We start from the raw sequence: 22,432 nt of genomic DNA, 5'->3' as shown, positions 1-22,432 counted from the left end.
ACTCCCAACCAAACCGTCGCTAACTATCACTAGTCGCCGTGTGGTGGTCGTCGTCATATCCCTCGCCTCTGCCTCGACCGCCCGATCGCCCATAGCCTGCTGGCCTGCTCTGCTAGCCATGGACCGGTCCAAGTCGTACGCGGGCGGGCGCATGCAGATCGAGCCGTACTACGGCGGCGGCGGCGGCGGAGGAGGAGGCGCGCGGGCGGACTTCCGGTCCTACTCCTACAGCGCCGGCGGGACGGGGCCGTCGTCCTACTCGTACAACCAGTACGAGTACGGAGGCCCGGGGGCGGGTGAGGAGGAGGTGAAGCGGAGCAAGTCGAAGCGGCGGTGGCTGGCGGACCCGGACATGGACCGCAAGCGCCGCGTGGCGGCGTACAAGGCGTACGGCGTGGAGGGCAGGGTGAAGGGCTCCCTCCGCAAGAGCTTCAGGTGGGTCAAGGACCGCTACCTCGACCTCGTCTACGGTTGGTCCTGATCCTCAGAGCACGCACACCACCGCTCTCCATGGTTGTTGTTTGGCTCTCGTAGATGTTGTTCATCCTTCCTGGTGATGTGAAACCAACCAGTACAGTGTATGTATTCATGAGATGTGTGACTCAAGAGGTTGTTTCAGACCAAATTGGTACAGATAAATTCATCGTTCAGGTGATCAATGAGCGTACGTGGTTGCTATTGTCAGTCCTTCCTTTTTTTCTTAGTTTTTTTTTGTGGTCAATTATTGCGCGCTGATGCGATTAGCTTGCGTGCGTGGAAAGGGAGATGGAAGCTTTGTCTTCCCATGGATCCATTGGTTGGCGCGATGACATAAAAAAGAGCGAGCGTGCTTCTCTGTTTTTGACGATCTCTTTCCGTGCAGCAGTATAATGGCTACTAATACCACGTATGTTATGTACAGCCTTGTTAACTAGTAGTAATGCGTATGGTTTTCATTTTTTTTCATCTTAATTTCTCTTCTTTGTGTTCCTATGTCCACAAGCTGCTAAACACGCAATGATCGACCTTAGGCAAAAAAAAATTTGGGAAGGGGGCACAAGATTGACATGTACTATCACCGTTCTCGAATATTTATTGTTCTAGTTTATTTTTGAACTAATCCGCGATAAATAAAAATGAATAGATGGAGTAAATTATAGTGGTTCGGAAGTCCCACTCTACATTTCTTTTCTGATTATCCAAATTAAGGAGCATAACTATGTCGGTACTTTACTGTTTACATATAGTGAAGCTTAAAATATAATAGGAGAATGAATAAGTTGTCATAGATTGCATTAAGTCCAAGGAAGCGCTCAGTCCCTCTCACAATCGTCCGCTAGATAGCATTTAGGAAGCCTCCATCACAGCTATATGCTAGGAGCTGCGACGAATGGGCTTCCGCTTGGTCATTAGTCTGGTTTCAACGATGGGCGAAACCGTTCACATAGAAGCAATGATTACAAGTGATCCGACTAATCACGATTAGTCGGTCTAGTCGATTTTAGTGGAGCGACCAGTGTATTCGACCCGATTAGGTCGACTAATCGTCCAGTCGTCCGATTAGTCGTCGACCAAGAGCGATTAATCATCCAGTTAAAGTGTGGACAACTAGATAGGTTTAGTTGGCTGACGGCTGGCCTATTTTTGCTTTGGGCTAGACGTCTAGAATTAAGGCCCAATTAGTGTAACCCTTAGGGTTTTAGCTAAATAGGGCTATCGGTTGCTTGCTCCAATTATCTACTCTACTGTTCCGGCGGCGGGTGCTTAGCTAAATAGGATGGTTCAATCCATGGTTGTAATTCTATAGACCATGTAGGTAAGGGTGGTAATGAATCATGATCCAAATATTTCTTCATAATTTGTTTGAGCCCTTAATTGATTTTTAGTTTACATTTGAATAGAAATAGAGCTCGATCCTAATCCGATTTGATCTAGGTTTTATAGTGTAACGTTTAGAGCCCATTACCGCCTTGCCTATAGGACACTCGTTAGAAACCATGTTTTTGTATGGTTAATTTTTTTCTATCTTAGTTATAATAGCATGTGAATCTTTTGTGTATTCATAAAAAGTAAGAATAGTAACAAGGCCTCAATTCCTTTTCTCTTTCTCCTTTTGAACTTAGTTAGGCCTCAACCACAATAAACTACAACAGATTTAAAACCTCGATTTTTTCTATGGCATATTTTGGCAAGAAACATAATAGTAAGTACAAGAGCTTGTTGAGATAGTAGAGGTTTTATTGGGACAAAAATCTGACACCACAACCATCTACTATGATCCTCGTATCTATAGTGAGTAGTAATGACAGTGCAACCGTTTGCTATCGATGAGATGGTCTGATGACGATTGAAGCAACATTGTCATGGTTCCACAAATCTCGAGAGATCCACAAACACAACAATTGATCCAATGACCAGTTTAACCACGTTGGTAAACACAAAACATATCATTGTTCCTGGTCTTGCTGCACCTAGAGCCTAGAGGCTGGAGCTCACGTGCCTCAACCTGACGAACCTGTCTTACCTCACCATTGACATGAGTTTCATGAAGTCCTTCCTTGCTATCATGACCAACAACCTACGCTATGTCTCAATCGTCGACACCTTATCCATGCTTGTTCCAACATTTTATAGTCACCCATGAATCCTTGAATTATTAGGTGGAATGGACTATCAAAAAAATTCTTTTTATTATCATAGTCAACGCATGGACAACACATAGATGTCTTTTGTCCATTCAACATATCTGCCTTTGCAACACTTATGAAAGATATAAGACCATCTAAGTAGTCATCATAATTATAGTTTTGAAGATGCACCTAGCTGCTTTGATCCTCCATGGTCTACACAAGAAAAAATAAAAATTGAATAATAAGTCAAGCAATCTAAAAATTGGCACACCACAACTGTTTTGGCGCAATGCAACATAGCACAATAAGACGTACAACTTGCAGAGGGTATGTTCAGTAATACAAATAACTTTTGGACTCAAGTTTACAAGATCATCATAGTTTCATCAAACACACAACCTCATCAAAGTTCACAAGTTCATTTTAGATGTCACATTTTCATTAGGTCATGAGTTCTTGCTGGACTCACCTTAGAATGTTTAACACTACATATGGACAATGAATCGTGATCAGAGGATGGCGATGGCTAGCAAATCGAGCAACTGATGATGGTTGAAAGGGAAATAGGGTCAAACCTTTTCCTAAATGATTTTGGTGGTTGAAATGCCCAACACAAATAATTGGACTAACTAGTTTGCTCTAGATTATATATTCTACAGGTGCCAAAGGTTCAACACAAACCAATAAGAAGATCAAAGTTTTGTTCAAAAGAAAGGAGCAAAAGAAACCGAAGAGAACCCTGGTCTGGAGCATCGGACAGTGTCCGGTGCACCAGGGACAGTACAAACTGAACTCTTCACCTTCGGGTTTCTGGAGAGCCGCTCCGCTATAATTCACCGGACTGTCCGGTGTGCCAGCGGAGCAACGGCTCAGAAGCGCAATTGTCGACTCCAACGGTCGCCTGCAGCGTGAACAGTACGCAGATAGTTCACGCAGAGTCAGAGCAGCGCCAGAAGGCGCACCAGACAGTGAAAAGTGTCTGTCCGGTGCGACACCGGACTGTCCGGTGCGACACCGGACTGTCCGGTGCCCCAAGCTGTCAGAGCTCCAACGATCAAAACCGTCAGAACCCTAACGGTTGGGTGACGTGGCTGGCGCACCGGACTGTCCAGTGCACCCATCGACAGCAGCCCTCCCCAACGGCTGTTTTGGCGGTTGGGGCTATAAATACCCCAACCACCACCACTTCAAGCATCCAAGTTTTTCAGACTTCACATTCAATACAAGACCTAGTGCAATCAATACAAGACACAATTCAAACGAATCAAAGTCTCTCCAAGTCCCAAATACACTCCAAACAAATAGTGACTTGTGTGAGAGAGATTTTCGTGTTCATTTGAGTTCTTGTCGCTTGGATCGCTTTCTTCTTCCTCTTTCTTGTTCTCAAGACACTTGTAATCAAAGCAAGAGACACCAAGTTGTGGTGGTCCTTGTGAGGGGTCTAAGTGACCCGTTTGATTAAGGAGAAAGCTCACTTGGTCTAAGTGACCATTTGAGAGAGGGAAAGCATTGAAAGAGACCTGGTCTTGTGACCACCTCAACGGGGGACTAGGTTTGCAAAAACCGAACCTCGGTAAAAACAAATCACCGTGTCACTCGCTTTATTTCTTGGTTGATTTGTTTTCGCCCTCTCTTTCGGACTTCGATGTTATTCTAACGCTAACCCCGGCTTGTAGTTGTGCTTAAAGTTTGTAAATTTCAGTTTCCGCCTATTCACCCCCATCTAGGCGACTTTCAATTGGTATCAGAGCCCGATACTTCATTAAGAGTCTAACCACTCGAAGTGATGTCGGGAGGATCCGCCAAGAGGGAGATGGAAACGTCCACAAGCCATGGGAAGGCTCCATCAAGGGAGTCCGGCGCCAAAGGAAGGGAGGAATCACCTCCCCGCGTCAAGTCGCACCGGAGTGGCGACAAGAAGAAAAAGATGAAGAAAGTGGTCTACTACGAGATCAATTCTTCGTCGCCATCCACCTCCGGATCCGACGCACCGTCCGTCACTTCTAAGCGCCATGAGCGCAAGAAGTTTAGTAAGATCCCCTTACGCTATCCCCGCATTTCCAAACGCACACCTTTACTTTTCGTCCCATTAGGCAAACCACCGGTTTTTTATGGTGAAGATTATTGTATGTGGAGTGATAAAATGAGGCATCATCTAACTTCACTCCACGCTAGCATTTGGGACATTGTTGAGTTTGGAGCGCAGGTACCATCTGTGGGGGATGAGGGCTACGACTCGGATGAGGTCACCCAAATCTGGCACTTCAACTCCCAAGCCACCACTATACTCCTCGCCTCTCTATGTCGAGAGGAGTATAATAAGGTGCAAGGGTTGAAGAGTGCTAAGGAAATTTGGGACGTGCTAAAAACCACGCACAAAGGGGATGAGGTGACCAAGATCACCAAGCAGGAGACGATCGAGGGGGAGCTCAGTCGATTCATCCTCAACCAAGGAGAGGAGCCACAAGCAATGTATAACCGGCTCAAGACCTTGGTCAACCAAGTGCGCAACCTCGGGAGCACCAAATGGGATGATCATGAAATGGTCAAGGTTATTCTAAGATCACTTGTTTTTCGTAATCCTGCACAAGTTCAATTAATTCGTGGTGATCTTAGATATAAGCTAATGTCTCCCGAGGAGGTTATAGGAAAGTTTGTGAGCTTTGAGTTGATGATCAAAGGCTCCAAACAAATCATCGAGCAAGGCGGCGCCTCCACACCCGAGGTGCAACCCGTCGCATTCAAAGCGACGGAAGAAAAGAAAGAAGAGTCTACATCAACTAGGCTCCCCATCGATGCCTCCAAGCTCGACAACGAGGAAATGACGCTCATCATCAAGAGCTTCCGCCAGATCCTCAAGCAAAGGAGGGGGAAGGATTACAAACCCCGCTCCAAGAAAGTGTGCTACAAATGTGGTAAGCTCGGTCACTTTATAGCAAAATGTCCTATTTCTAGTGACAGTGACAGGGGCGACGACAAGAGAGGGAAGAAGGAAAAGAAGAAGTACTACAAGAAGAAGGGCGGCGATGCCCACGTGTGTCGGGAATTGGACTCCGATGAGAGCTCTATCGACTCCTCCTCCGACGAGGACGTCGCCAACATCACCATCAACAAGGGCCTCCTCTTCCCCAACGTCGGCCATAAGTGCCTCATGGCAAAAGACGACAAAAAGAAGAAGGTAAAATCTAGAGCCTCCACTAAATATACAACATCTAGTGATGAGGGTAGCTCTAGCGATGATGAGGATGATTTGCTTGCTCTTTTTGTCAACTTAAACATGCAACAAAAAGAAAAATTGAATGAATTAATAGGTGTCATTCATGAGAAGGATGAACTCTTGGATAGCCAAGAGGAATTCCTTATTAAGGAAAACAAAAAGCATGTTAAAGTGAAAAATGCTTATGCTCAGGAAATAGAGAAATGTGAAAAATTAACTAGTGAGCTTAGCATTTGTCATGACACTGTCTCTAACCTTAGAACTGAGAATGCCAAATTACTTGCTAAGGATGAGAAGTTAAATGGTTGTGATGATTCTCCTGTCAATCTTAAAAATGATAATGCTAGTTTAATTGCTAAGATTGATAAATTGAATGAATCACTTTCTAGCCTTAAAATTTAAAATGACAAATTAATTTCTAAGGCTAAAGATTTAAATGTTTGCAGAATCTCTATTTCCAATCTTAGAAATGAGAACGTCATTTTACATGCTAAGATTGATGAATTAAATGTTTGCAAACCCTCTACATCTAATGTTGATCATGTCTCTATTTGTACTAGATGTAGAGATGTTAATGTTGATGCTATCCATGATCACCTAGCTTTAATTAAGCAACAAAATGATCACATAGCTCAACTTACTGCTAAAATCAATGAGCATGAGATAGAAAATGAAAAATTTTAATTTGCTAGGAGCATGCTTTATAATGGGAGACACCCTGGCATTAAGGATGGCATTGGTTTCCAACAAGGAGACAATGTCAAGCTTAATGCCCTAAGAGATTGTCCAATTTTGTTAAGGGCAAGGCTCCCATGGCATAGGATAACGAGGGTTACATTTTATATCCTGCTGGTTATCCTGAGCATAAAATTAGGAGAATTTATTCTAGGAAGTCTCATTCTGGCTCTCATCATGCTTTTATGTATAAGGATGAGACATCTAGTTCTAGGCACTCTACCCATGTTAAAATTCCTAAAAAGAAATCTCCTGTTGCATCAAATGAGTCTAATGTTTCATTTAAGACTTTTGATGCTTCTTATGTTTTAACTAACAAATCAGGCAAAGTAGTTGCCAAATATGTTGGGGGCAAACACAAGGGCTCCAAGACTTGTGTTTGGGTACCCAAGGTGCTTGTTTCTAATGTGAAAGGACCCAAGACCGTTTGGGTACCTAAGAACAAGGCCTAAACTTGTTTTGTAGGTTTATGCATCCGGGGGATCAAGTTGGATCATTGATAGCGGATGCACAAACCACATGACAGGGGAGAAAAGAACGTTCTCCTCCTACGAGAAAAACGATGGTCCCCAAAGAGCTATCACATTCGGGGATGGAAATCAAGGTTTGGTCAAAGGACTTGGTAAAATTGCGATATCTCCTGACCACTCTATTTCCAATGTTTTTCTTGTAGATTCTTTAGATTACAACTTGCTTTCTGTTTCTCAATTATGTAAGATGGACTACAACTGTCTTTTTACGGATATAGGTGTTACTGTCTTTAGAAGAAGTGATGATTCAATAACATTTAAGGGAGTATTAGAGGGTCAGCTATACTTAGTTGATTTTAATAGAGTTGAACTCGATACTTGCTTAATTGCTAAGACTAATTTGGGTTGGCTCTGGCATCGCCGACTAGCCCATGTTGGGATGAAGAATCTTCACAAACTTCTAAAGGGAGAACACATTTTGGGACTAACCAATGTTCATTTTGAGAAAGACAGGGTTTGTAGCGCATGTCAAGCAGGGAAACAAGTTGGTACACACCATCCACACAAGAACATCATGACGACCGACAGACCGCTTGAGCTACTCCATATGGATTTATTCGGCCTGATCGCTTACATAAGCATCGGTGGGAGTAAGTATTGTTTTGTAATTGTGGATGATTATTCTCGCTTCACTTGGGTGTTCTTTTTGCAGGAAAAATCACAAACCCAAGAGACCTTAAAAGGATTCTTGAGACGAGCTCAAAATGAGTTCGGATTCAGGATCAAGAAAATAAGAAGCGACAACAGGACGAAGTTCAAGAACTCTCAAATTGAAGGCTTTCTTGAGGAGCAGGGCATCAAGCATGAGTTCTCTTCTCCCTACACACCTCAGCAAAATGGTGCAGTGGAGAGGAAGAATAGAACTCTATTGGACATGGCGAGGACCATGCTTGATGAGTACAAGACTCCGGACCAGTTTTGGGCTGAGGCGATTAACACCGCCTGCTACTCCATCAACCGGCTCTACCTTCACCGAATCCTCAAGAAAACATCATATGAACTCCTAACCGGTAAAAGCCCAATGTTTCATATTTTAGAGTCTTTGGTAGCAAATGTTTTATTCTTGTTAAAAGAGGTAGAAAATCTAATTTGCTCCTAAGGCTGTAGAAGGCTTTTTACTAGGATATGATTCAAACACAAGGGCATATAGAGTCTTCAACAAATCCACTGGATTAGTTGAGGTTTCTTGTGACATTGTGTTTGATGAGACTAATGGCTCCCAAGTGGAGCAAGTTGATCTTGATGAGCTAGATGATGAAGAGGCTCCGTGCGTCGCGCTAAGGAACATGTCCATTGTGGATGTGTGTCCGAAGGAATCCGAAGAGCCTACAAAAGCACAAGATCAATCGTCATCATCCATGCAAGCATCTCCACCAACCCAAGATGAGGATCAAGCTCAAGGTGATGAAAATGAAGATCAAGAGGATGAGCCACCTCAAGAGGACAATGGTCAAGGAGGAGATAACAATGATCAAGACAAGGAAGATGATCAAGAAATACAGGGTCAAAGACCGCCACACCCAAGAGTCCACCAAGCGATACAACGAGATCACCCCGTGAACTCCATCCTCGGCGATATTCATAAGGGGTAACCACTCGATCTCGTGTCGCTCATTTTTGTGAACATTACTCTTTTGTTTCCTCTATTGAGCTATACAGGGTATAGGATGCATTAAGAGATTCAGATTGGGTGTTGGCAATGCAAGAGGAGCTCAATAACTTCACGAGGAATGAGGTATGACATTTAGTTCCACGTCCTAACCAAAATGTTGTAGGAACCAAGTGGGTATTCCACAACAAGCAAGATGAGCATGGTGTGGTGACAAGGAACAAAGCTCGACTTGTAGCCAAGGGATATTCACAATTCGAAGGTTTGGATTTCGGTGAAACCTATGCACCCATAGCTAGGCTTGAATCAATTCGCATATTACTTGCCTATGCTACTTGCCATGGCTTTAAGCTTTATCAAATGGACGTGAAAAGTGCCTTCCTCAATGGACCAATCAAGGAAGAGGTCTATGTTGAGCAACCTCCCAGCTTTGAAGATAGTGAGTACCATAATCATGTTTATAAACTCTCAAAGGCGCTTTATGGGCTCAAGCAAGCCCCAAGAGCATGGTATGAATGCCTAAGAGATTTTCTTATCGCTATTGGCTTCAAAGTCAGAAAAGCCGATCCTACACTCTTTACTAAAACCATTGCAAATGATTTGTTTGTATTCCAAATTTATGTTGATGACATCATATTTGGGTCTACTAACAAATCTACTTGTGAAGAATTTAGTAGGATTATGATTCAAAAATTCGAGATGTCTATGATGGGGGAGTTGAAGTATTTTCTAGGATTTCAAGTGAAGCAACTCCAAGAGGGCACCTTCATTAGCCAAACTAAGTACATTCAAGACATACTTACCAAGTTTGGAATGAAGGATGCCAAGCCCATCAAGACACCCATGGGAACTAATGGGCATCTCGACCTCGACACGGGAGGTAAATCCGTAGATCAAAAGGTATACCGGTCGATGATAGGATCTTTACTCTATTTATGTGCATCTCGACCGGATATTATGCTTTCCGTATGCATGTGTGCAAGATTCCAAGTCGATCCTAAGGAAGTTCACCTTAGGGTCGTGAAAAGAATCATGAGATATTTAGTTTATACACTTAAGTTTGGTATTTGGTACCCCAAGGGATCCACTTTTGATTTAATAAGATTTTCAGATGCTGATTGGGCAGGGTGTAAAATTGATAGAAAGAGCACATCAGGGACTTGTCAGTTTTTGGGAAGATCCCTGGTGTCTTGGGCTTCAAAGAAACAAAACTCAGTAGCTCTTTCTACCGCCGAAGCCGAGTATATTGCCACAGGTCATTGTTGCGCACAATTGCTTTGGATGAGGCAAACCCTTAGGGACTATGGCTACAAATTGAGCAAAGTCCCTCTCCTATGTGATAATGAGAGTGCAATCCGCATGATGGATAATCCCGTTGAACATAGCCGCACTAAGCACATAGCCATTCAGTATCACTTTTTGAGGGATCACCAACAAAAGGGGGATATCGAGATAGCCTATGTTAGCACCAAAGAACAATTAGCCAATATCTTTACCAAACCATTAGATGAGAAAACATTTACCAAAGTTAGGAATGAGCTAAACATTCTTGATTCTCGAAACTTTGATTGATACTTTGCACACATAGCTCATTTATATACCTTTGATCATATCTCTTTTATGCCTATGACTAATGTGTTTTCAAGAAAACTTCCACTAAGTCATAGATTGAAAGGGAAATGGAGTCTTCGGCGAAGACACGGCTTCCACTCCACTCTATCGGTATTATTTACCCTTCGTCGTCACTCCGCACCGCTCTCCACTTTGGTATAATCTTCACTCTTATTACTAGTGCCAATGGGGAGAAAGTAAACATGGCTCTCAAAAGACTCCGTTTTTGGCGATTAATGCCAAAGGGGGAGAAATATTAAGCCCAAAGCAAAAGGACCGCACCACCACCAATTTCAACAAAGTTTAATAAGAAGTTTTCAATTTGTATCTTATGATGAAATATTTACAATAGGATTTTTCAAATTGGTATCTAAAAATTTGGTCTTCTTTCAATTGGTAAAACCCTCTTGAACACTAAGAGGAGATTTTCATCCAGGGGGAGTTTTGTTTAAGTCAAAGGAAAAAGCATTTGAAACAGGGGGACAAAATTTCAAATCTTGAAAATGCTTCTTGAAATCTTATTCATATACCTTTGACTATTTTGCAAAAGGACTTTGAAAAGATTTTTCCAAAAATTTGCAAAAACAAAACTAGTGGTGCAAATGTGGTCCAAAATGTAAAAAATAGAAAGCAATCCATGCATATCTAGTGAAAGAATAAATTAGTGTAATTCCAAGCAACCTTAGCACTTACCTTATGCAAACCAGTTCAATTCTGCACTTATATATTTGCTTTGGTTTGTGTTGGCATCAAAGGGTTGAAAGAGACCCGGTCTTTGTGACCACCTCAATGGGGACTAGGTTTGCAAAAACCGAATCTTGGTAAAACAAATCACCGTGTCACTCGCTTTATTTCTTGGTTGATTTGTTTTCGCCCTCTCTTTCGGACTTCGATGTTATTCTAACGCTAACCCTGGCTTGTTGTTGTGCTTAAAGTTTGTAAATTTCAGTTTCCGCCTATTCACCCCCCTCTAGGCGATTTTCAATGGTGCAACAACAGATGATAGTAGTGAAAGGGAAATGTGCCCTTGGGCCATTTCTAAGTATTTTGGTGATTGAGTGCAAACACAAGTGTTTAAATGTGAACTTATGCCCTTGGATGAACAAAGTGCAAATCACAAGTAAAGGTATGTTTCTAAGCCTTAGTACATTGGTTTTGTGTACTAATACATTTGTCTAAGTGTTAGAAACAGAGAAAAGAAGAAAAGGAGAATGTTGGCTGTGTTCAGCCAACAGGCTGTTTCGGTCTGGGGCACCGGACTGTCCGGTGGTGCACCGGACAGTGTCCGGTGCGCCAGACTGCCTCGGGCGAAGTCGCCACTCTCGGGAATTCGCCGACGGCGTACGGCTATAATTCACCGGACTGTCCGGTGTGCACCGGACTGTCCGGTGAGCCAACGGTCGGCCGAGCCAACGGTCGACCGCGGAATCTGCGCGCGACACGTGGTCTGGCCAACGGTCGGAAGGGGGCACCGGACTGTCCGGTGTGCACCGGACTGTCCGGTGCGCCAGATCTGCAACGGTTGGCAACGGTCGGCTGCGACTGTTAAGGAAAGAAATCGGGCACCGGACAGTGTCCGGTGTGCACCGGACTGTCCGGTGCACCCGACGACAGAAGGCAAGGATGGCCTTCCAGATTTGTTCTCAACGGCTCCTAGCTGCCTTGGGGCTATAAAAGGGACCCCTAGGCGCATGGAGGAGAGAACCAAGCATTCCTTGAGCACTCTTGATCACTCACACATCAATCTTGCACACTTGTTCGACATTCTAGTGATTTGAGCTCCGTTCTAGAGTGCTAGTCTCTTGAGCTCAAGTCTGGGTCTTGTGTGTGCGTATTCGCTGTGATCTTTGTGTTGTGTGTGAGTTGCTAAATCCCTCCCTTGCTCCGTGATTCTCTGTGAACATCTTTTGTAAGGGCGAGAGGCTCCAAATTGTGGAGATTCCTCGCAAACGGGATTGAGAAAAGAAAAGCAAGAACACCGTGGTATTCAAGTTGATCATTGGATCACTTGAGAGGAGTTGAGTGCAACTCTCGTCCGTTGGGACGCCACAACGTGGAGTAGGCAAGTTTTGTACTTGGCCGAACCACGGGATAACCACCGTGTCATCTCTGTGATTGATTTCTTGTGGTTATTGTGTTTTGACTCCTCTCTAGCCACTTGGCCATAATTGTGCTAACACTTAACAAGTTTTTGTGGCTTAAGTTTTGAAGTTTTACAGGATCACCTATTCACCCCCCCTAGGTGCTCTCAATTGGTATCGGAGCCGTTCTCTTCAAGAAAGGGACTAATCGCCCGAAGAGATGGATCCTAAGGGAAAGGGGATGGTGGTCGACAACAACGAGAAGGAGTCTATCTTCAACGAGCCGAAGAATGACAAGTCTACCGACTTGGGTTCAAGCCACAAGCGCAAAGATGGGAAGAAGAAGAAGACAAGGCGCATCAAGGAGATCGTCTACTACGACAGCGACGAATCATCTTCTTCCCAAAAGGACGACGACCACAACAACTACGAGAAAAGGAAACCGATTAATTCGAACTTTTCTTTTGACTACTCTCGTATTCCGCAAAATCCAAATTCGCATTTGCTCCCCATTCCACTTGGCAAGCCCCCTCACTTTGATGGAGAGGACTACGGATTTTGGAGCCACAAAATGCGTACTCACTTGTTCTCTCTTCATCCTAGCATATGGGAGATTGTAGAGAGTGGAATGCAATTTGATAGCTCGGATAGCCCTATGTTTATCAATGAACAGATTCATAAAAATGCACAAGCTACTACTGTGTTGCTAGCTTCCTTGTGCAGGGACGAGTACAATAAAGTGAGCGGCTTGGACAATGCCAAGCAGATATGGGACACCCTAAAGATTTCTCACGAAGGGAACGACATCACCATGCTCACTAAAATGGAGTTGGTGGAGGGCGAGCTTGGAAGGTTTGCGATGATAAGGGGCGAGGAGCCAACCCAAACATACAACCGGCTCAAGACCCTTATCAACAAAATAAGGAGCTATGGAAGCACGAGATGGACGGACCATGACGTCGTTCGACTATTACTAAGGTCCTTTACCATTCTTGATCCTCATTTGGTGAATAATATTCGTGAGAATCCCAGGTACACCAAAATGTCACCCGAAGAAGTCCTTGGAAAATTCGTCAGCGGGCGAATGATGATCAAGGAAGCAAGGTACGTGGACAACGCCTTGAATGGACCGATCAACGAGCCGCAACCTTTTGCTCTCAAAGCTACAAGAAGCAAGGAGGTGCTATCTAGCAAGGTGGCACAAATTGAGGCGGTCGGACTTAATGATGAAGAGATGGCTCTCATCATCAAACGCTTCAAGACGGTGCTAAAGGGTCACAAGGGGCAGCCAAGCAAGACCAAGACGAAGGGGAAGCGCTCATGCTTCAAGTGCGGTAAGATTGGTCATTTTATCGCTAACTGCCCCGATAATGATAGTGACCAGGAAAACAAGAGGGAAAAGAAAAAGCATTACAAGAAGGCAAAAGGCGAGGCACATCTAGGCAAGGAGTGGGACTCGGATTGCTCCTCTTCCGACTCCGACAATGAAGGACTCGCCGCCACCGCCTTCAACAAATCAACCCTCTTCCCCAACGAGCGTCACACATGCCTTATGGCAAGGGAGAAGAAGGTATGTACTCGCAACTCTACCTATGCTTCTTCAAGTGAGGACGAATCTAGTGATGAGGATGAAGTAGATTATTCATGTTTGTTCAAGGGCTTAGATAGATCTAAGATAGACAAAATTAATGAATTAATTGATGCCTTGAATGAAAAGAATATACTTCTAGAAAAGCAAGAGGATTTGTTGTATGAAGAACATGATAAGTTTATAGAGGCTCAAAAATCCCTTGCATTAGAAATTAAGAGGAATGAAATGCTTGCTTGTGAAGTGTCAACATGCCATGATTCAATTTCTAAATTAAAGAGCATTAATGATGACTTAAATGCTAAACTAGTAGAAGCACATAAATCCAACTCTTGTGTTGAACATGTTGAAATTTGCACTAGGTGTAAGGATGTGGATATTAATGCTTGTAGTGAACACTTAGTTTCCATTTCAAAATTGAATGATGAATTAGCTAGTCTTAATGCCCAACTTAAGACTAGCAAAAGTGATTTTGAGAAACTAAAATTTGCTAGGGATGCCTACACGATTGGTAGACACCCCTCAATTAAGGATGGGCTTGGCTTCAAGAGGGAAGACAAGAACTTAACAAGCCATAAGGCTCCCATCTCCGCCAAGGAGAAAGGGAAGGCCCCTATGGCAAGTAGTACTATAAGGAATCATGCTTTTATATATCATGATAGGAGACAAACTAGAAATGCTTATAGGAGTTATAATGCATATGATGATTTTAACTCTCATGCCATGTTTGCTTCTAGTTCTTCCTTTATGCATAATGGAAATATGTCTAGGAAAAATGCTATGCCTAGAAAGAATATTACTCATGCTCCTAGGAAAGTAGTAAACGAACCTTCTACAATTTATTGTGCTTTAAATGCTTCCTTTGCTATTTGTAGAAAGGATAAGAAAATTGTTGCTAGGAAGTTAGGGGCAAAATGCAAGGGTGACAAAACTTGCATTTGGGTCCCTAAGGATATTTGCACTAACCTTGTAGGACCCAACATGAGTTGGGTACCTAAAACCCAAGCCTAAATTTGCCTTGCAGGTTTATGCATCCGGGGGTTCAAGCTGGATTATTGACAGCGGATGCACAAACCATATGACGGGGGAGAAAAAGATGTTCACCTCCTACGTCAAGAATAAGGATTCCCAAGATTCAATCATATTCGGTGATGGGAATCAAGGCAAGGTAAAAGGGTTAGGTAAAATTGCAATTTCTAATGAGCACTCTATCTCTAATGTGTTTTTAGTAGAGTCTCTAGGATATAATTTGCTATCGGTTAGTCAATTATGCAACATGGGGTATAACTGTCTATTTACAAATGTAGATGTGTCTGTCTTTAGAAGAAGTGATGGTTCACTAGCTTTTAAGGGTGTATTAGACGGCAAACTTTATTTAGTTGATTTTGCAAAAGAAGAAGCCGGTCTAGATGCATGCTTAATAGCTAAGACTAGCATGGGCTGGCTGTGGCATCGCCGCTTAGCACATGTGGGGATGAAGAATCTTCACAAGCTTCTAAAGGGAGAACACGTGATAGGTTTGACTAACATTCAATTCGAAAAAGATAGACCTTGTGCAGCTTGTCAAGCAGGTAAACAAGTGGGCGGAGCACATCACAGCAAGAATGTGATGACCACTTCAAGACCCCTGGAGCTGCTGCATATGGACCTCTTCGGACCCGTCGCCTATCTGAGCATAGGAGGGAGTAAGTATGGTCTAGTTATTGTAGATGATTTTTCCCGCTTCACTTGGGTGTTCTTTTTGCAGGATAAGTCTGAAACTCAAGGGACCCTCAAGCGCTTCCTCAGGAGAACTCAAAATGAGTTTGAGCTCAAGGTGAAGAAAATAAGAAGCGACAACGGGTCCGAGTTCAAGAACCTTCAAGTGGAGGAGTTCCTTGAAGAAGAAGGGATCAAGCACGAGTTCTCCGCTCCCTACACACCACAGCAAAATGGTGTGGTAGAGAGGAAGAACAGGACGCTCATCGACATGGCGAGGACGATGCTAGGAGAGTTCAAGACCCCCGAGTGTTTTTGGACGGAAGCCGTGAACACGGCTTGCCACGCCATCAACAGGGTCTACCTTCATCGTCTCCTCAAGAAGACGTCGTATGAGCTACTAACCGGTAACAAACCCAATGTATCTTATTTTCGTGTTTTTGGGAGCAAGTGCTACATTCTAGTGAAGAAGGGTAGAAATTCTAAGTTTGCTCCCAAAGCAGTAGAAGGGTTTTTATTAGGTTATGACTCAAATACAAAAGCGTATAGAGTCTTCAACAAATCATCGGGTTTGGTTGAAGTCTCTAGCAACGTTGTATTTGATGAGACTAATGGCTCTCCAAGAGGGCAAGTTGTTGATCTTGATGATATAGATGAAGAAGATGTTCCAACGGCCGCTATGCGCACCATGGCGATTGGTGATGTGCGACCACAGGAACACTTGGAGCGAGATCAACCTTCTTCCTCAACTATGGTGCATCCCCCAACTCAAGACGATGAACAGGTTCATCAACAAGAGGCGTGTGATCAAGGGGGAGCACAAGATGATCATGTGATGGAGGAAGAAGTGCAACCGGTACCTCCAACCCAAGTTCGAGCGATGATTCAAAGGGATCATCCCGTCGACCAAATTCTGGGTGACATTAGCAAGGGAGTAACTACTCGATCTCGATTAGTTAATTTTTGTGAGCATTACTCCTTTGTCTCTTCTATTGAGCCTTTCAGGGTAGAAGAGGCCTTGCTAGATCCGGACTGGGTGTTGGCTATGCAGGAGGAGCTCAACAACTTCAAAAGAAATGAAGTTTGGACACTGGTGCCTCGTCCGAAGCAAAATGTTGTGGGAACCAAGTGGGTGTTCCGCAACAAACAGGACGAGCACGGGGTGGTGACGAGAAACAAGGCTCGACTTGTGGCAAAAGGTTATGCCCAAGTCGCAGGTTTGGATTTCGAGGAGACTTTTGCTCCTGTGGCTAGGCTAGAATCCATTCGTATCTTGCTAGCATATGCCGCTCACCATTCTTTCAGGTTGTACCAAATGGATGTGAAGAGCGCTTTCCTCAACGGGCCAATCAAGGAGGAGGTGTACGTGGAGCAACCTCCTGGCTTCGAGGACGAACGGTACCCCGACCATGTGTGTAAGCTCTCTAAGGCGCTCTATGGACTTAAGCAAGCCCCAAGAGCATGGTATGAATGCCTTAGAGACTTTCTAATTATTAATGCTTTCAAGGTCGGGAAAGCCGATCCAACTCTTTTTACAAAGACATGTGATGGTGATTTGTTTGTGTGCCAAATTTATGTCGATGACATAATATTTGGTTCTACTAACCAAAAGTCTTGTGAAGAGTTTAGCAGGGTGATGACGCAGAAATTCGAGATGTCGATGATGGGCGAGTTGAACTACTTCCTTGGGTTCCAAGTGAAGCAACTCAAGGAAGGCACCTTCATCTCCCAAACGAAGTATACGCAAGATCTACTAAAGCGGTTTGGGATGAAGGACGCCAAGCCTGCAAAGACGCCGATGGGAACCGACGGACACACCGACCTCAACAAAGGAGGTAAGTCCGTTGATCAAAAAGCATACCGGTCAATGATAGGATCATTACTTTACTTATGTGCTAGTAGACCGGATATTATGCTTAGCGTATGCATGTGTGCTAGATTTCAATCCGATCCTAAGGAGTGTCACTTAGTGGCGGTGAAGCGAATTCTTAGATATTTAGTTGCTACGCCTTGCTTCGGGCTCTGGTATCCAAAGGGGTCTACCTTTGACTTAGTTGGATACTCAGATTCCGACTATGCTGGATGCAAGGTCGATAGGAAGAGTACATCGGGGACGTGCCAATTCTTAGGAAGGTCCCTGGTGTCGTGGAACTCTAAGAAACAAACTTCTGTTGCCCTATCCACCGCTGAGGCCGAGTACGTTGCCGCAGGACAGTGTTGCGCGCAACTACTTTGGATGAGGCAAACCCTCCGGGACTTTGGCTACAATCTGAGCAAAGTCCCACTCCTATGTGATAATGAGAGTGCTATCCGCATGGCGGAAAATCCTGTTGAGCACAGCCGCACAAAGCACATAGACATCCGGCATCACTTTTTGAGAGACCACCAGCAAAAGGGGGATATCGAAGTGTTTCATGTTAGCACCGAGAACCAGCTAGCCGATATCTTCACAAAGCCTCTAGATGAGAAGACCTTTTGCAGGCTGCGTAGTGAGCTAAATGTCTTAGATTCGCGGAACTTGGATTGAATTGTAGCATACATGTGTTTATGCCTTTGATCATGTTCATTCTGCATTTTGTTGCTTATTGTGGTGCTCAAGTTGTACAGACACTCCCTGGACCTCACAAGTCCGTTGCAAAGTGATGCACATGTTTAGGGGGAGATGTGTTACAACTTGACCCTTTGAGACTAACCATATACTTGAGTTTGCTTGATTTAGTCTCGAAGGAGAATTGAAAGGGAAAAGGTGGACTTGGACCATGAAAGACTTCCACTGCACTCCGATGAGAGGGTAACTTATTCCAAGTCCATCTCATGAACTCTTATTGCCATTTGCTCTTAATTGACGTTTTTGGTGAGGCAATGGGGTTAAAAGGCCAAGATTGATCCCGTTTTGGTGCTTGATGCCAAAGGGGGAGAAAATAAAGGCCAAAGCAATAAATGGATCAACTACCACTTGAGAGATTTGAAAATAGTAGAGTAGAGCTTTTGTTTTGTCAAAACTCTCTTATTGTCTCTCTTGTCAAAAGTTGGCTTCTTGTGGGGAGAAGTAGAGATTATGGGAAAAAGGGGGGTTTTTGAAATCTTTGATCAATCTCTTTTGGAATGACTCTCTTTATGCTTCAACATGTGTGTGTGACTTAGAGATAGAGATTTGAGTTTGATTTACAAAAACAAACCAAGTGGTGGCAAAGGATGATCCATATATGCCAAAATTGAATAGAACTCAAATTTATTCTATTTGAAGTGATTTTGCACTTGTTCTAGTTGCTTTATGTTGTGTTGGCATAAATCACCAAAAAGGGGGAGATTGAAAGGGAAATGTGCCCTTGGGCCATTTCTAAGTATTTTGGTGATTGAGTGCAAACACAAGTGTTTAAATGTGAACTTATGCCCTTGGATGAACAAAGTGCAAATCACAAGTAAAGGTATGTTTCTAAGCCTTAGTACATTGGTTTTGTGTACTAATACATTTGTCTAAGTGTTAGAAACAGAGAAAAGAAGAAAAGGAGAATGTTGGCTGTGTTCAGCCAACAGGCTGTTTCGGTCTGGGGCACCGGACTGTCCGGTGGTGCACCGGACAGTGTCCGGTGCGCCAGACTGCCTCGGGCGAAGTCGCCACTCTCGGGAATTCGCCGACGGCGTACGGCTATAATTCACCGGACTGTCCGGTGTGCACCGGACTGTCCGGTGAGCCAACGGTCGGCCGAGCCAACGGTCGACCGCGGAATCTGCGCACGACACGTGGTCTGGCCAACGGTCGGAAGGGGGCACCGGACTGTCCGGTGTGCACCGGACTGTCCGGTGCGCCAGATCTGCAACGGTTGGCAACGGTCGGCTGCGACTGTTAAGGAAAGAAATCGGGCACCGGACTGTCCGGTGCACCCGACGACAGAAGGCAAGGATGGCCTTCCAGATTTGTTCTCAACGGCTCCTAGCTGCCTTGGGGCTATAAAAGGGACCCCTAGGCGCATGGAGGAGAGAACCAAGCATTCCTTGAGCACTCTTGATCACTCACACATCAATCTTGCACACTTGTTCGACATTCTAGTGATTTGAGCTCCGTTCTAGTGTGCTAGTCTCTTGAGCTCAAGTCTGGGTCTTGTGTGTGCGTATTCGCTGTGATCTTTGTGTTGTGTGTGAGTTGCTAAATCCCTCCCTTGCTCCGTGATTCTCTGTGAACATCTTTTGTAAGGGCGAGAGGCTCCAAATTGTGGAGATTCCTCGCAAACGGGATTGAGAAAAGAAAAGCAAGAACACCGTGGTATTCAAGTTGATCATTGGATCACTTGAGAGGAGTTGAGTGCAACTCTCGTCCGTTGGGACGCCACAACGTGGAGTAGGCAAGTTTTGTACTTGGCCGAACCACGGGATAACCACCGTGTCATCTCTGTGATTGATTTCTTGTGGTTATTGTGTTTTGACTCCTCTCTAGCCACTTGGCCATAATTGTGCTAACACTTAACAAGTTTTTGTGGCTTAAGTTTTGAAGTTTTACAGGATCACCTATTCACCCCCCCCCTAGGTGCTCTCAAGTAGGTAAGAAGTGTACTAGCTCTTCCTCTCACAAGGCAAGCCTATCACTAGCTTCTCTGCTCAATTGTGACACTTGAATCACTTGGAACGACTTGGATGTGCTGCTCTATGCATACGACTTGTTTGCCTAGCTATTAGATCTCTAACATATTGGTTGGAGTCATATGTATATATATAGGCCTTAAGACCTCATATAGCCGTTGGAATGCAACTCCTAGAACTGCACTGTTTCCGGGTGCACCGACCTCGAATAGTGCTTGGTTTGGTGCACCGGACCATTGACACGTCTGTCTTGTCGGTAGCGGTTATTGGAAAGTTATCAGTTGTCAATGTACACCCAATTTGGTCCAGAGCGCCATCAGACCTGCCACATAGGCGCCACACTAGCCAACTGTTGATCCATCCCATCTAATCGTTGGGTCTAATATGGGTCTGGTGCTCACCGGACTGTGGTCCAGCGTGCCAATTGCTTCTTTTCTTCGTCTCCAAAACAGTTTCTCTTGGAAACTAGTTCGGTGCACACCAGACTCCAGTCTAGTGCGCCAACTATTTCTACGTCCAAATTGCCTTCTCTGGAACTTTGGTTCAGTGTACGTCGAACCTAGTGTGGTGTGTCGCAAAACATCAAACTAAGTCCTTTTTGGGCCTAACTTTTTATTGGCTTGCTTTGACTGATGTCTTGAGTACTTCTATGACTTAGACAAACATATTCTAAGTCTAGTCAAACACTGTAAGTCAGAGGTCATCATGATTTTGATCTCCTCCATTCAATTGCTCAGTTTCTCTCAATCTTAGCTCTTGGAACACCATTTTGTATTTCCGATCTTTCTAGCCACTTTCAAGGGTTCCAAAATGTTCACAGGGTCGTTAGGAACTTGTCCAAATATTCAAACCGCTCAAGGTTCCTTTATTCCAAGATATGCCTTTTTCACTAAGGTTTGAACTAATTTTCTCATTAAGTGCTTGTTTGGGAGCAAGTATAATGGAGGGAATTGAGGGGATTCTAGTCCCCTCAATTCCCTCTATTACCCTTGATCTTAAATAAGCCCTAAGTCTTCCACAATCAATCTCATAAATCTATAGTCAACCACTTAGCAAACTATTTAGTACATTAAGTAGTGATAGGCATCAAACACTAAAACCATTATAGAAATGGCTTAATGTCCATTTTTCTTTTAGGTATGAATCAGATTATGTATCATTCGTAGACATGAGATATTCTAACTTGTACGAGTATGGATTATGAGTTCTGTCGGAGAGGAAATTCTCCGGCCGGGTGGCGGAACACACCCGCCCTAAATCCTAAGATGAGGAGGGGCCTAAGCGTTTTGCATGCTAGATGGATTCGGGATGAACACAAGAACACACAAGGGTTTAGAGTGGTTCAGGCCGCCGGAGCGTAATACCCTACTCCACTGTCTGTGTATTGTATGAGAGTGTGAGTGAATCTGTGAGCTTGGGTCTAAGTCAGTCTGCCTTGTAACGTCGTGTGCCCTCCCTTTTATAGTTCAAGGGGGGCACGTACAAGGGTGCTGAGCCCTGACATGTGGGCCAAGGGGCAAAATGGAAGGAAGTAACTAATGCCTGTAACGCCTATGGCGATCTCTGAGTGCCATAATGTCTGTAGTCCATACGATATTGATATGTCGCAGCTGCTTCCTCGGTAACACGCGAGTGATGATGAGCATAGTGTACGCCGCAGCACGGGCGTACTGCCTGCCAATGGAATGGACAGGCACGCTGCCTAAGGGGTGGCCTGGTCGTCACCCGTCAGCGAAGTGGACAGGGCTCATTAAATGCAGAGGCGGCACATCGCCTGCCAGTGGAATGGACAGGGCTCATTAAATGCCGAGGCGGCACATCACCTGCCAGTGGGATGGACATACGGCACGTCTTATCCGCAATAAATGCAGAGGCCACGCGGCCCAGAGGCCTTACGTCAGGCTCCGCCCGCTGGTTCATGTCACGAGCAGTAGGCCATGTGGCAGCATCGGGGCTCCGCCTGAGCGGGGAGCAGAAGCGTACATGGTAAGGCCCGAACACGTGTCGGCTCTGGACCACCGCCTGGCCTTGATTAAGGCCTAGATATTCTTTGTCCCAAAACCCCAGGACCCTACTGAGAGTGGCCGAGACCCCACACAGAGGGGTCCGGACCCCATCCTAGGGGTCTGGTTTGCGCCCGCGGAGGTCCTGGACCTTACCCGGAGGTCCGGTCCGC

The 22,432-nt window shown here is 44.6% G+C and overlaps 1 protein-coding gene across 1 annotated transcript; it reads left to right on the top strand.

Moving 5' to 3' along the window:
• LOC100276175 (uncharacterized) lies at positions 1–625 on the top strand. The gene has a single exon (NM_001150025.2). It carries the CDS (start codon positions 119–121, stop codon positions 479–481), a length of 363 nt encoding a protein of 120 aa, NP_001143497.2. The 5' UTR covers positions 1–118; the 3' UTR covers positions 482–625.
• The last annotated feature ends 21,807 nt before the right edge of the window (positions 626–22,432 follow it).

The sequence above is a fragment of the Zea mays genome, chromosome 3, assembly GCF_902167145.1.
Source record: "Zea mays cultivar B73 chromosome 3, Zm-B73-REFERENCE-NAM-5.0, whole genome shotgun sequence".
Taxonomy (NCBI): Eukaryota; Viridiplantae; Streptophyta; class Magnoliopsida; order Poales; family Poaceae; genus Zea; species Zea mays.
This window is presented reverse-complemented; position numbering and strand designations above follow the sequence as displayed.